This window comes from Cataglyphis hispanica, chromosome 7 (genome assembly GCF_021464435.1).
Source record: "Cataglyphis hispanica isolate Lineage 1 chromosome 7, ULB_Chis1_1.0, whole genome shotgun sequence".
NCBI lineage: Eukaryota > Metazoa > Arthropoda > Insecta > Hymenoptera > Formicidae > Cataglyphis > Cataglyphis hispanica.
Window position 1 is genome coordinate 669,620 of NC_065960.1, and position 17,304 is coordinate 686,923.

The 17,304-nt window shown below is 33.7% G+C and overlaps 2 protein-coding genes across 2 annotated transcripts in view; one reads left to right on the plus strand and one right to left on the minus strand.

Annotated features, from left to right (window-relative positions):
• Window positions 1-17,304, minus strand: part of LOC126850757 (probable multidrug resistance-associated protein lethal(2)03659) — a 209,410-nt gene that overhangs the window by 182,797 nt on the left and 9,309 nt on the right.
• The window catches only part of LOC126850951 (odorant receptor 10a-like), an 81,487-nt gene that overhangs the window by 37,716 nt on the left and 26,467 nt on the right, over window positions 1-17,304 (plus strand). The window contains exon 5 of the mRNA XM_050594441.1: window positions 2,708-2,818. Coding sequence (XP_050450398.1) covers window positions 2,708-2,818 — 111 coding nt within the window. The remainder of the gene's footprint in view (window positions 1-2,707; window positions 2,819-17,304) is intronic.

Sequence of the window (17,304 nt, forward strand, 5' to 3'; positions counted from 1 at the left end):
CCACAGGATTGACTGCACCAATCTTGAATATCAATATTGAAACTAGTTACAATCGAAAGCTTGCATCCACATTATACAGGATGTCCTGCAAAGATTGTGCCAACGCTTGTGAGTGAGTAGAACACAGTAAACTGAACAGAAAATTCCTTTAGTTCCATTTTTTCATCTGAGCTTTCTTTTCGTTATTATACGATGTTAAAGTTAGCTAATCAGAGCCTGACAACGGAAAACAAAGGAGAGACGTCGGGGGTCGGAGAAACGAGACGGTTTTCTGATGTATAGGCAAAAGGTTCTTTATTCGCTCACGAGCGTTGGCACAATCTTTGCAGGACACCCTGTACAATAAAAGTGCCATTAGATTTTCATTACGGTTTTAATTCCTGAGGTATTTTAATCGAAATTTTATCACAACCATTGTAGATATAAAACTCCGGATAAGCTACTTAGTAGCACCGTGGCCTCTGTACATAGGCAAACTCTTCACATGCCAGAAAAATTTTGTCATATATTTGGCGTTCTTTTTTTTATATGAACTTAATGTTGCAACGCTACCGCATTTTGATTAAAGGATATGGAGTTTATATATATATATATATATATATATATATATATATATATATATATATATCTTTATCATTAAGAAAAATTTTGAAGATTGTAATGGAATTTATATATTTTTGCTAATTTGTTTCAATAATATTTTATTATGTTCGTAATTGATGTTACAAGAATGTATAATGTTTATTGTTAGTTATATATAATCAATCACTTTCATGCTTTGTAAACAAATATGCATGCTCTACAAAAATATATATTTTTTCTCTGGTAACTTGTTTATACAATAATTTAAAATAATAAAATACATCACACATATATGTGTTTTGTAATCGTCTAAATTATCTAAAAAATTTAATCTTATTTTTTATACTTATGGCTTATTATATTTGTGGCACAAAGCAAACGTCAGAATTTTTTGAGAACTCTGCCCATTTCATATATGATTCTTTAACAAAACAAGTAACATTTTTTTTTAATTCCGGAAAGATATAACACAATTTTAACTATTCCGTTTCAATTTTTTTTATTTTTTTTGTTATTCGAATATATATATATATATATATATATATATATATATACATATATACATATATACATATATATACACACACATATATATATATAATATATTACATATAAAAATAAAATTACATATATTGTTTTGTAAAACACATTGTACATTACATTTTGGTGTGTCTGTACTACATCCATTTAGGTTTCTTTCTGGCTGGGCCTTTGACTATCTGTCTATTAATCTGTTCTCTCACCTCTCACTCTTCTCGCGGTCAATTAGTCCAAACTCGAACCTAGGGGCAAAGTCTGTCGATAAAATCGGATACATTTAGTCCGGACTTGTATTTAGGGGCAAGTCTGCCGATGAAATCACATATATTAGTCCGGACTTGCACTTAGGAGCAAAGTCTGTTGGTAAGGCGCAAAATGTGTCGATAATTAGAGCACGGAAATGCCGGTTTCACCTCAATCCTTTGACTATTTGTCTATTAATCTGTGCTAATATACATTAACCTTACAATCTTACATCATAATATTGTCGGAAGATTAATGGAATTATTTCAATATTATTTCCAGCAACCTTACGCGCAATATTATTTTATTTTTTGCGTATGCTGGAAATACATATTTTAAAACTATAAAATATCTTTTAATATTAATAATTAAAATCATGCCCGGATCTTGCCTTGACTAGCTAGATCACGTACTGATTTTGATTGGCCAGAACTGTCAGTTTTTGTTTATCAAATTGATTTACACATAGGATGACCTTCATATGACCTTTAGGAATCAATTTAATTTCATATATTATCATATTATCATATATTATCTTATTATCATTTTTAGCGTAAAATTTCCTCCTCTATCGATTTCCTGTGTCAAAAAAGGTTATTCTGTTTGAAAAATTAAAGTTAACCTTGATATCATCTTGAACAAGGTCATTTACGATAAAAAATTGAAATTCGGATATCTCCCTCAAAACCCAACAACTTTTGTCTAATCCCATAAAACCATGTTTTTATTAAATAGGTAAACTTTAAATTTATTACTGAAAATAATAAATTTATTTTGCCTAATTCCTTAATTAAATATACTTCATTAATTTTTTATTTTTTATTTAAAATTATTATTTATACTAATTATATCATTATTAAATTAAAATTCTAATTCCTATAAATATTTGTTTAATCTATTAAATATAAATAAATATAATTATCTAATATTATATATACTTTCTTAATAAAATAATTTTTATAAATTATTTTGTCAAACATTTTTTCATGATCATCATTTTCTGCGATGTTAATCGGGGTGCATAATTAAAATAGGAAATATCTGTATATATATATATATATATATATATATATATATATATATATGTATATAAAATCTGATTGTTTAATAAAAATTTTAAGTTTATAAAGCATATTCTATGAAAATGAATTAGTAGTCATTAAATAATGTTTGTGGTCATTAAATAATGCTTAAAAAATTCTCAAATATTTATTTCTTTATTGGCCAGTATAAAGTTAATATATAAAAATTGATTTATATATACAAGTTTTTAGAAATGCTAACCGATTGTATACTTTTTTATTTTGTCATAATTTATTTCAATTTTTCTTTATATGTGCAGAATTTTGCTAAAGGTGAAAGAGGAGTACTTGTTACCTTTTTGATATTCCAATTCTTAGTCCTGCTAATACTGTACGCTCATTGCACTGTTGGTGAAAATCTTTTAACTGAGGTAATGTTATAAAAATAACAAAATAATTAATAAAAGGACAATGTTAAAAAACGCAATTTTTCCTAGTAACATATTTTTTCTAATTTGTTGTACAGCATTCTAAAATAGCGTTATATTTATATAATTTTGTGCAAATATTATTATTATAGATCTTTTAAAAATTTTCTTCGGATTTGTAAGGTTTCTAATAACTTTTTTATCATGATTAATATGTTTCTTTTATTTCTTTTAAAAACAAAAAAGATCATCTTTTTCTAACGTTGTTCTTTGTATATCAATAATACAAATCATTTTGAATGTTTCATCGTAAGAGTATATCTTACAAATATTTTTTATAATAAATAAATATATATTATGTGAATACATTTGTAAAAAAATCTGATCATAAATAAAAATGTTTAAATCACAGAAGCATTAGGCACAGATATTATACAGTACGATCGACGAGATATCATTAAAGAATAGTGATCTTATTGGATTTAGTGTAACTGGAAAAAAACTCGTTACACGGTATTTTAATTTATCCAATTATTGTTTTATTATGAAAATGTATAGATTTTTTATGTAAGGAAAACGTATAGATTTTTTATGTAACAGACTCAACAACAAAATAAACATTTTATTGTAAAATTACTGTTTTATTATTTTGACAATGCAAAGATTTACTTACCTATAGTAGCACATGGCGAGTTTTTTTTCATTAATATGCTAATTCCCATAAGATCATCGGTCTTTAATATCTCATCGATATTTACAATAATGAAACAACTAGGTGAACTAAAATAACCGTATGAATTAATTATATCATGTAATTATCTTTGATGCAGTCAAACAGTCGAAAATATCAACATTTTTCAATTAACTTCGGCCCCATCCAACTGATTGTGGTCATAAAAATTTATCCAGGGCTAACGGTCTTCAATAGTATGATGGTACATACGATACAGTATTTAAAGTACATCTCTCTCTCTCACTCGTAGAATTATTAAACACTATTTTACATTAATGAAAACTAATTTCGACCTATATTTAATTTAATTGCCAGTTCCCTATCCAAGAATAGAAGATCACAATGACTATCAAAAATCATTATGATGTCATTTTAATATCATTTGATTATTTAATATTATTATGATTTTCTATTGTTTGAAATCAAAGAGAATCTAACTAAAATTTAGAGCAAATTCTCATTGTTGAAAATAAATTTTAAAATTATCTGAATAAATAAAATTTTATAAGTTAGCTTTGTATCTTTGTAAATTAATTTCTTAAGGAAAACTTTTTAAATAACAAAATGTTAATTTAAATAAATATAATCTAATAAAAGTTCTGCAATTTTTATCGTGTAGTTTTTAATAAAAGTTATGAAAAAATGTTATTTTTAATGTGTGAAAAGATTAGAGTAAATTTGACTGTCCTATTTTATCGATCAAAAAATTATTTTTTCCTACATCTAAATCTTTTTTGCTAGTTGTACAAAATTATAAATATTTTTCCATAATTAAAATATGTACATATAGTAACGACCCAAACAACACAAAGTCGATTGTTAGTTGACTGTCAGTCGGCAGAAAAAGTCTAAAGTCGACTTCAAAGTAAGACTGAATGCTAACTTATAGTTGACTAGCCAGGCGACAAATGTCTTGACTATAGTCGACCGTGAATCAACTAATATAGTCGACTTTATGACGACTAAAAGCCGATCGTCAATCATTTTGGCGAGATCGACTTTTAGACCATATTATGATGAACTTTAAGTCAACATTTAGCCAATATTATGGCGATTATAAATCGATTTTTAGCCAATTTGACGTCATCTATATTAATTTACTACATTTTCATTAAGATAATGACATATCTCAAAAACTTGATCAATTCTCATACAGCACCGCAAGATTGTAACAACATTGCGACAAAATTTTTCTGTAAGATTGCAACATTGCAGAAACATTGCAAAATATTGCTACAATGTTGTTATGATATTGCAGCAACAATAAAATGTCTGCTTACAGAAATATTGCAATATAATGTTGCAGCAACATAGCAATATAATATATAGGCAATAGTATTTTATTTATGGATATAATAGCCTTTTAACATATGAAAAAAATTATAAGAAATTAGACCTATAAATGTCAAGATCTAGTATGTATATATAAATTATATTTCATTTCAAAATTTATTTGTTAAAATTTGAAGTATCTTGCATATAAGAAAATTATTATCAAATTTTTGATTTGATATAAGAATGGAAACTATTAAACAAATTTCAGTCCATTGTCTGAATTCCCTGTGTTGGTGTCATATCATATAATTTAAACTTAGTAAAAATAGTTAATGTATCTTTGATCTTACTATAGCCGCTCTTTGTAAACTTTGTAACGATGCATCCCCCCATCATTCCCAACATGTCGTTGGAAGTCTGCTGCCCGGCGAACACCGGCCGGGCAGGGGCAGAAGCGCTTAACGCCCTATCGAACCATTATACGGCCGTTATACGGCCTCCGCCAACCAAGCGACGCCGAGCGCTCCCGACAAGCTCCGAGCGCTCGGTACCAAAAGATCCCGCGTCGTTTCCTCTACCATCGAGGGGTGCCGCCTTTAAACGACACGGGCCCGCCACGACGGGTATAAAAAGCCTACAAGATTTCTTCCCGACACCAGATCGGTACCTGATCCGTCTCAAGCCGTACGCTCCGAGAACACACCAGAAAACCGCTCCGCAATCGCTAGAACAGCAGTGCACAGGAGGTTGACGAGTTCGGATCCTCCGCCGAGTATTCTCGACACCGGCTTGCCTACAAATCCTTCCAACTTACCTTCGTATAGTACGAGAGCGGACGAGTTCGCCGCTCTTCCCGAGTATACTCGGGTCTTACGGTCCTGCCACCCGACTTACCGAACTCCGCGCTAGGCGCATCCCCGAAAGGATCTGGGGATCCGCGTCGCGGCACTATCCCTGACGGTTTACGCGAACTGCAGTCCGCTGCATCGACTTACGCCCGACTAGATAATCATTAATAACAGCACACATTGTACGGCAATTTGTAATTCTTACGCGATTTGTAATTCTTAATTATTACGCGAAATAACATCGCACGCCGACGCTCCGAAACGCGAAGTATACACGGCGGTTCCACCCGCACCACCGTGCGCACCGCGCCTTGAAGCAATTATAACACGCGGGCTAAGAATAGCGCACCCGCTCCACCTCTCGCGCCCCGCGCCGTCGAGATACGACGCGTCAACACACGCGCCCGCATCCCCGCACGCTCCGCGCCATCAACGGGCCAGACGACAACACGAGTCCGCCCGTCTTGCCTCGCGTCACAACATCGCGATATTTAAACACTTTGTAAATATATCTGTCACTGACCATTGCCGATAAAGGCAAAATAAACGATTTAAATTAACAACTTAATCGATCGTGTGTCTCAACGCTTCGCGAACCCTGATCCCGACTGCACTGTTCGCGCATCCTCGACCGCTCGCGGCCCGTCACATATATATTCATCGCGACCAGAAATTAAATGCGGGATAGATAGCGCAACATATGCCGCATAGGTAAACAAATGAACTAGCGATTAACGAATACTATTTTTGTAACGTTTTTGGAATGTTGCTATAACATTGCTAAAGTTATATTGTAAAATAATGTCTATGCAATATTTCTGCAACATTACACTGCAATGATGCAATGTTAGTGAGCAATGTTGTTGCAAGCTTCAGTGCTGTTTGGGATATTTTCTTAAGTAGATCAATGAATTTGATTATTCACGTAAAATATATATTATTTCCGATTGGACATATAAAAAAAACGGTTATCAATTTCTTGGAAATGTGGTTGCCTCTAAGTCGACTTACAGTCAACAGTTAATGTCAACAAAACCTATTCTGGAAATAATCGGCTTAAAGTCGACTTTAAGTTGACTGAAAAAAAACGACAACCAGCTGGCAAACAGTCATCCGTGTTGTGTGGGGAAGTTCGGATTGTAAGTTCTGCAAGTCTCAGCCAAGCAAAGTATAAAAACTTAATGTTGATGTCTTACCATTTTTAACACTTCTATCAATTGAGTAATTATAATAACAGTCTAATCTCAGATTTGGTATCCATAGCGAAGGTGGCAAAACATTTCTATATTTAATGCCTTTATAAGAATATTAGTCATTGATGGCATATACTTAATTTCTAAATAGTCATCTTTCTATGTTGTGCAAATAAAATGAAATCTCACTTCTATATATATATTTAGTTTGTTCATGAAATTTCGGATTTTTAATTAACTTGGTATCTTGATTGTCGACGATGAAAATGGCTGGTTGACCGATTAGCTGCTCCCACCGATTCCCATGGCACTTCAGCCAGGCCTTCTGGATGACATCACTAGTTGCTATGTACTTGGCAATTGTCGATATTGCCACAAAACATCTATAATATACACTAGACTACTAACTGCGTCCCTTTAACTGTTGTCAAATAGTGATTGTATGACATGCGCAGAATACGGACTAAGCATGCGCAGTAAATATTGTCTTATATGGCAGCGGCTCACTTGCGCACCGTTCGATTGTACACATTTCAATTGCGCACAATTCGTTTGGACACATTTCATTTGCGCACCGTTCAATTGGAAACGTTGTTTTTGGACACAACACATGCTTTTGTATAAATTAAAATACATACACACGCATGTATGCATGTATAATTTTGAAATCTTTGACATTTATTATTAACTTCATTTGATAAATAAATATTTGTTACAGTTCGTTTACACACAGTTCTTTTGCGCACATTTCTTTTGCGCACATTTCTATTGCGCATAGTTCTTTTGCGCACATTTCTTTTGCACACATTTCGGGTCCGATCAGACACTGTAGCATGTACTTTGTAAGTTGTAAAGCGAGGTCCACCCAGCCTACCGGCGGGTGCGGCAGGGGGGCCGAAGGCCCTCCTTGCAAACGGGTGTGTGTGTGTGTGTGTGCGTGCTTAAGAAATGTGCGTAAAAGATATATGCGCAAAAGATATGTGCGCAAAAGATATGTGCGCAAAAGAAATGTGCGTAAAAGAACTGTGTGTAAACAAACTGTAAGAAACGTTTATTAACCAAATGAAATTAATAATAAATGTCATTAAATTTCAAAATTATACATATATACATGCGTGTGTATGTATTTTAAATTATACAAAAATATGTGTTGTGTCCAAAAGCAACGGTGTTCAATTAAACAGTGCGCAAATGAAATGTGTCCAAACAAACTGTGCGCAAATGAAATGTGTCCAATCGAACGGTGCACAACTTTATATGTCTAATAACACAGTGTGCAATTGCAACGTGTCCAATTGTACTGTGCGCAAGTGAAGGCTTCTCGTCTTATATATTTATATATATCTTGTATTGCACAGATAATATGAACTAAGAAAACTTTATGCTATAGAAAATAATCAAATGTACATATTAAGTTAATATATATATATATATATTAACTTAATTATATATATATATATATTAACTTAATATGTACAGTTAATATATATATATATATATATATATATATATATATATATATATATTATAAATATATATATAAAATATATTTACCTGATCACACACATACTTTTTTCTAATATTACTATTCATAGAACTGATACTTTTTTACTAGATGTTTTTCTTTATTATAATATGCTCTCTATGATTATAATGCACTTTCTGTAGCGGTTAACAGTCGACATCGACATTTTGAAAGGTTAGAGTCTCAAGTTTGTATTCTGAGCATTTATTCTGCACATTACATTTACATAGGCAACTTATATATAAGAAGAACAATGGGGGCGTAGGGGGCTACGTCTAGCGTATATTATAGATGTCTTTGTATTGCCATGATATTTTGGCGCCATGACCTGGTAATCGATTCGCCACACAGGGGTGCATTCCGATTCCCCACCCGGGTGCACCCAGACACACAGAAAGCGTTCAGATTTCTTTAAAATGCTCCCGCCGGACTCTCAAGTAAGACGTTCAAATTCACTCTATCCACTCGAAAGAGTGTAAAAGCCACCCGGCTCTACAAGTCGGATGGTTTGGGTGATGACGCAATATGCGGGCAATATTGAAAATCTAGTAGTCTAGTTCATTAAGTCAGTATCAGGCATCAGATAATGGAATGCTCAGATGGAATGGAATATTCAGATTTTATTATCCTCTCAGACACTTTTCGTTAGACTCCGCCCATCATCCAACTATCACTCATCGAGTGGAGAATCGGAACACAATCCAGAATGAACAAATAACCGCTCATCGATTAGCGCATATCCTGATTACCAGCATCAGTAGGAATCAGTATAACCAGTCAAACGGTGACAATCTACGATTGAGCTATTGTAAATAACTTCGAAATTTGTGATTTTGTTGATATAGCATTGGACTGTCAATCTTGGCCAAAAATTGATCCGAACATGTACCGACTGACGATTACCACTGCAAACATAATGTGTGGCCGTGAAGCGAGGCTGCAAATATTAAGAACCAACCCATACAGCACCAAAAGATTGCAGAAATGTTGCATAGACCTTACATTGAAACATTGTAATATTGCATGGAAGTTGCGAAATGTTTCTGCAATGTTACTGCAAGCTTGCGGCAACGTTGAAATGTCCGTCCTTAGAAATATTACAATGTAACATTACAAAAATATTACGGTGCAATGTATTTGTAATATTGAAACGCGTTGTTACAAATATGCAGAACGCTTCAAACGCTTAATAGATAAACTTTGAGAATATTCAAGAAAGATAAGGAAAAAGTTATTGCAATTGTGTAAATTCGCAAACTGTTTGCACCCGAAATATTCGGATGCAAAAAGATTGTGGATTTATGCATACAAGTTTTTTCTTATCTGTTTTGGATGTCTCTTTTTTTGAGTAGGGGAGAAAAATGCATTATGCACATTTGACCACCCGATGTAACCAGGTAGCGCGGGATTCTCACCCGCTAAAAAACTCTCCCCGTAACGCGACACTCGTTGGACAGATGTCAAAATATTGGAGACGTACTTACGTCTGAACTTCCAACACCCAACAGTCCTGACTACTTCCTCCGTAATCAGTTCTGACTCCATTGTAACCCAGACACCTCCCCGCTTCCCTCTTGACTCCTGCCCAATCCAACCATCCTACTTCTTTTGGATGTCCTTATATAACTTGCATATTATAAAATTATTATCAAATTTTGGTTTTATATAAGAATGAAGATTAAAATGATTTTCAGTTTAAATAACTTGTGTTGAGGTAGCGTATAAATTAAAAAAAATTATAAAAATATTTATTATATCTTTAATCTTATTAGCCGCTTTATGCAAGCTTTATATAATCATCGTGACTAGAAATTAAATGCAGGATAAGTAGCACAACATGCGCCGCAAAGCGGTATACAAACGAATCAGCAATTATCAAATACTGTGTTTGTAATGTTTTTGGAATGTTGCTGTAACATTATTATTCAATATTACAATTATACGTTCCAATAATGTCTCTCTAAAATATTACATTGCAATTTGCAAGATTGTAACATTATTGCAATGTAACTGCAATGTTCTGTGCTGTATGGGAATGGCGTAATGGTATGAAACATTCGTCATGCTTTTATTATTGTTAACCTTGTCTTTTATAAGCTATAAATTGCTCGGAATTGCCACACCTTTATATCTTGTTAAATTTTTCAACTATCCTCTTCAAGTGTTCTGGGCTAACAAATTTCTTTGCCTCCCCTATTGCATTTAACTTCCAGTTCAACGAAATACTCACGAAGTGATCGCCTTCGATCATTTTGAATTTCATTTTTAAACACTTCTAGCACTGATCTCAAGACAACCGTCATTAGTAAGCCTTCATCTACAATACCAACACCACTTTGTTGGGTATGGCCAATGTACTCGCAACAATCTACTTCAGCGACAAAATCAAGAAAATGTCAAATTTCTATTGGCGCAATAATTGTTTAAGTAAAAAATTACAATAATTGTTTAAATCAAAAATTATAATAAGTACACATATTGGATGCCATTTTTGGCTAAACCTTACCGTTACAGTTCCATGTATATTTTTTTATTCAAATCAGAGAAACGCTGTCTTTATGTGGAATTAGATGATTTCCTAATTTTTTTTGGCCGTCAAAGCCAACAACACACAAATTGATTTGTGTTCATCATTGATGCCAACCACCAAATATCTTGAAGCTTAATGCCTAACTGCAAATATCCACGTACCACTAATCGCGTCTTGTACTGGATCAACTTAACTAGCACTATTTAACTTTCGCTTAAACCACTTTTGATGAAATAGTTAATAAGAATCGCTATCACAAAAATATGTTAATTTATGCTTCATTATATATACAAGCATACGCAACAATTGTATCATAGTTTATTGAAACTGCCTCGAAGCGAGCGATGGAAAAATCCAACAGCCTGATCTTGAGGGATCCTTCCACCAGATGGGCAGTTTAGTTGCGTGTGAGTGATTACTACTTTTTACTCATCGCGCCTTCGAGGAATCAGGGGAAGGCCTGACTATTTGTATCAATTTCCAAATACATGACTTTATTGTGAAAAGAATTGGGAAACAGATAAGTCTGAAGCTATTGAATGTTTAGGATAAAGCCTTTATAAATTCCTTTGAGCATAAATGCTTCTACCATATCTCGAGTCGTTTACTACAAGTGAGTTACTTGATCATTATCATTAACTCTGATTCGTAGCTATGCTGTGTAAAATATAAATATGTTATTTTCTTCCTTCTCCTTTCATACTGAATCTCCTTACTATGATCCCAAACAGCACAAAATTCTTTATTTATAGCTTTGCGCCACTTGTCAATTTTAGACTCGGCTAATACTTTGACAATTGATTTTAACTTATCAACTTTGACATTAAAGACTTTGTAACGATTTGGTGATTACAGCGTTGATCAACTGCGCAATTGGCAAGCTGAGCGCTGGTTGCTACCTATGTTTCTTGCTATTATTGACATCTTTGTTTTTATTTTCATTAAAAAAATGGAATAGCGCCCTCCTCGCCCTCTCTGTTTGCGCAACAGTGCGACAGATAATCGACGGAAAAAGAGGGAAGCCGGATGACTAAATATTCTAGCTCTTTTTTTTTGTTGGTATTGAGTAATTAAGGAAGATGGGTTGATCGTATTTTTGTATTTCGTTTGTCGATCAGTTCCCTTCTTCGTCCATTTGTAAAAATGTGTCTTCTAAGGGCATTTCGAGGTTTCCTCGCACAGAGAAGTCTCACATAAGAATAAATTTTCCTAGTGGAATGGAAATTCCCTTTTTCCCCTTGTTTCTCCTACAGAGCAGCTGAAAGAAGTCGGGGCATAAACGGTGTCTCTTCGAATCTTGATTCCCTATTTACATTTGGTTGACTTTTTCCATCTTCTGTATCTTCTACAAAATGATGAAGTCTGACGTATAGGTTTCAACGTCATTACAGCGTAAGATTTTCTAATTTCGACAGGCTTCAAGCAGATATCATGTTATAGCTTAAAAGGCTATATCCTTTTATTTATTAATTAAATTAAATATATTCATTGCTCAAGCCTTAACGCGAACATGTATCATGTTACGAGCGTTGACCGCGCGAAACGCTGATACAGCAAACGCGAAGCTCAAGCCATCGCGGCAGCGCAATCACCTGATTGCGAAAAGAACGAGGAAATAAAAACGCGATAAATTTACAAAAGAAAATTGCGAAATTGCAAACAAAGGAGTTTGACTTTGAACTCCCTTAGCTTGAACTTGGCCCTTGCCGCCCAAAAACGATGCCGTGACCAAATATGATCATGGCATCCACGACCAAAGGAGAAGCAATAAAAAGACTAATCTCCAATAAACGATGAACGGTCTAATTTAATATTATATCGGGCAATCATTAACCTCAATCTATCGAGCAGGTACTAATGTCAATCTTTATTTAATTTCGAACAGTTATTGTATAGTGAGACAGTGAAAATATGTATCTTTGTATAAAATAACTAAAGGGAAGCTACATTCATTACAACAAACAAGTTGGATATCATCCTTGAACTTTCTACTTTTCAATCGGCCAACGATCCCAAAATTATCCATGCAATTTTCAAAAGCACATCAATCATATAAATTATTCTCGTTCAGGCAACTTTCCATGCTCTCCGACATTACTTTTCTAAATAAATTTTATTTTACCGTTGCAACAATTTTGATATCTGGCCTACTCTGCCAGACCAACGCTAATAAATTTCTTCCTCAGGCCAAGAAAATATATGGCATTTTTGAAAGTAACTATTCTTATTAATTCAGATTTCAATTTCAACAGTATTACAGCCAATCGTATGCAACATATTTTCAGCAAGCTTTATTTTCTTCAAACCGCTATTAATGGCATCTAACCGATCGAATATATAGCACGATGTGCCACTATTTGCTAATGTTTGACCATCATTCTTATCCTCTTTCTCAGCATTTAAATATATGTATCCAACATTTTCCAGTTTCTTTCAATAATTACCCCTCCACTTCATTCTTATCACTTAGGATAATCATACTTAAAATAACTACTCTCGCCATAATCAAAACAGACTTTCGCCATCTTAGCCAATGACTTATTATCTGTAGTGACCTTCTATTTACTCTTCATAACGGTGCTTCTTAACATACAATGAATTATTTATTAATACAAAATCAAAACCAGCCTCTTCAGAACAGCAGCTTCTTAGAAATTTTGACAATTTGTTTCTCTGCGGCTATCAATTTAAGCATCACATTTATTATGCTAAACTTGAACAGAATTTGAATTTGATCATGATATCTGAATCAGTCTTTGCGTCGGTACATTGTTTGCATTACATGATCAATGATAATATATATAGCTATCGATCCGTTAGTAGTTATATCCGTAGTAGCCTGTTAGCTTCCAACTAGCCTTGTCTTTCTATTCGTAAACATAGACTTAACCACATCAGTTGCCGTTGCAATTAGCACAAATGCCTAAAATATTTAATTGCTGATAAAATAACCAAATGTGCCAATCCATCATCGGTCTCTCATTTATTGATCTCAGCTATCCTTGTTAAATTTTCTGGCCTGACAGTGCTGCCATAAAGATCTTCACTAGACCATTCAGCTAGAAATACTGCATCATGAGCAAAGAAAAAGACTCAGGTCCGATTTCTAATTCAGCAACTTTGTGCCCCGGTGCTTTTTACTTCCGACTGCTGCCAACTACAGGTTGGCAAAAAACAGAGGAAGTATGCGTTTCACCGAGATTGGATCGGTTGTAGTTACAGTTCTCGATAATTACAGCATAGTTTGGTATCATCTGTTGCTCATAAATCCTATATCTTTTTAAGGGGATATAGAGTATTAAAAATAAATTTCGGACTAAGATTATTTTAAGCACTTAGTAGAACATCAAGACAATTTTGTCGTATATATAATTAATTAGTTAGACTTCCGTTTCCGAGAGATAAGTGGACGGAAGGAGAACACGTGTGCTCGAGGGAAAATGTGAAATAGTTGAAGAGATAAGGAAAAAAGAGCGGGATGAAGGAAGAAAAAGAGCAGCAAGAGAGGAGCAATGATAATTGGAGAGAATTAAGTGGAAGGCAGGATTGAGAAATTAGAAAAAGGTAAAGAGGACAAGGATTGAATAGAGATTAAAATTACAGAAATGAAAGATAGAGACAGGCGGAAAAGCTAGATCGGTAAGACAGAGAAGGCAGGGCGTAAAGTGGCAGTGAAGAAAAATAGGTATGGGAAGAGTCGAAAGATGGCGCCAAGAGGAGGATTCCGTCGAACGAGGATCGAGCACATGTGGATTTCGATAAAATATCGATTTGAAAACGGGAGTTCCAGGGTAGATATCATGAAGGAAGAGTAAGGAAAGTTATCTGCCTAGATTAGAAATTATCACGAAAAATGTTCCATATGTGACCAAATTTGCTAAATAGCTTGGACCATTTCGTCGCCGTCTTGAATAATCATATATGTATAATGGTACGTTTAGTTAAGATAGTAATTTAGTAAATAGTGTGTTGCTAACACACTTTTACCAATTACTAATCGTAATCTAAACTAAACGTAACATTATACATATATGAATATTCAAGATGGCGACAAAATGGTCTAAGTTATTCCATTCGGCAAACCTGGCCACATACGGAACATCTTTTGTGACTATTTTTTTGCACTCTATGCTTCCGAGATAACTCTCCTTACTCTTACTTTATGGTAGATACATAGTAAGAAAAGACATATAGCTTATTCGATTTGTTGACTCTATCCGATTCTGGGTCGAGTCAAGTCAGATCTCAAGTTCGATCGAAATTCAATGACTTTAAACTATCATGGCGGAAAGCGATTTATGATTGGTTTCGTAATTCATAACCTCCATCAAAAAGTTTTTAACATTATTATTTATCATATTTTCATTATTACTACTTATTCTTCTTTTTATTTTATATAATATAAACTTATATTTCTATGATGATGATGATCAAGAATAATGTTAAAGACTCTTTGATTGGAGATTATGAATAGAGTCATTGAGTTTCAAATCGAACTTGAGATCTGACTCGACTCGACCCAGAGTCGGGTAGAGTCAACAAATCGAATATGCTAATAGAAAGCGATCGGAGGTGTCGAGTGAAAAATAAAGGAATTAGAAGAGGAGAAAGGAAGCAGAGAACGAAGAAGGGAGAGATCGTGGGGAAAGAGATTGAATGGAGACGAGTAGAGAGAAAAGAGAAGGAGAAAAAAGGGACTAGGAAAGAGGTCAAATCAAAGTCAGAAAGACAGCATCAGAATCAGTCGACAGTCAAAGAATCAGCGATCGAAGATCGATCAGCAGATCGATCGAATCAGGTCGAAATCCAGATCAGGCGGCTTGTCAGATCAGATCGCGGCAGATCGCAAGATGCAGATCAAGAGAACATGGCAGAACGAAGATACGCTAAGCGATAGAGGTCAGGATCAGATAGATAGATCGGACAGAGAAGGAATATGTAAATCAAGATTGTGAGAAGATAAAAAGAGGAAGATGAAGGAGAAGAAGATGGTCAGAAAAAGGAAGAGTGAAGGGAAAAACAGGAGGAAGTGTATTGATTGAAGAAGAAGAAGGAGGGAAAGAATGTAAGATCGCAAAGGGCTAGGTCGGGAGGAGGAAGAGGAGATATGGATTATGTACAGATTTGGATACGTTCCTAAAAACGCCATCTGTAAAGTGTTAAAAAGTTGCTGTAAGAATATAAGAGATTGCAACTCCCCAAGGGGAGTCTCAATAAATCTTTTATTTTATTCTATTCTATTCTATTCAATTAATTAGTTTCCAGTGAAAAAATCATTTTCTTTGAAATTTATGCACTATTATTGACATCTGGCTTTATTGGACCGGAAATCTAAATTTTTATTATCTCAGACACCTATGAGATACTGTTAGAAATGGCTAGCCAAAAATAAATTTTTGTCACGATCAAGTAAATCTAATAAATAATTCGAGGATAATTAAAAATTGATATTATCCGACCGCTTTGACCGTATGAAGATAATATACGAGAAGATTACACGAGTTATTTTAATCATGTGAATATTTTAGCTCATGTAACTATTGTTTTATGATTGAAAATGTAATAAATCTTTCATATAACTGTTTCAAGAATAACAAAATGAATGTTTTATTGTACCAAATCACTATTACCGATAATGTAAAGATTTACTTACCTACAGCAGTATGCAGCAAGTTTTTTTCAATCAATGCTAACTTTCATAAGAGTAAAGCCTATAGTAAAGTTTATAACAATATCTTGTCAGCATCTCAGAAAATACTTGGGTTGTTTGTGTCAAAACCAAAATATAATTTTTAGATAGGTAAAGAGACAAAGTTATGATTAATAAAAAACATTTACTTTTTAACATAATCTCCATTTACATCACAGCATTTTTATCTTTAACCAATGCGTTAATACCAGCAGAATAGAAACAGTTGTCTTGAACCACTGTAACACATGTCTCAGAAAACCAGAGTAAAACTGCAAACATTTAAATTTCCATTTGTTTGATTCCTTGAAGGAATATTTGAGCAGGCGCTTTCAGTCACAAAATGTGCTTAAAACGTGTATGTTATAGTAGTTCAGATATTAGGACAAATCCATTTGTCGGTATTAACACATTGATACGCCGATGGCAAAAATGTTGTGATATAAATGGATATTATGTTGAAAAATAAATGTTCTTTACTAGTTGTAATTTTGTCTTTTCATCTGTCCAAAAATTAAATTCCAATAAACGATCTAAATATAAATCAATAACTATGAAAAATTAATTTAAATATTAAATACTTTTTAAATGTTCTTTTGATCAATAATATGCATGATCATGTTTAATTTTTGTAAGACGAGCTTTTCATCGTCCGATGGGCCGTTGTTGATAACACGGCATATTTACCATCGGCGC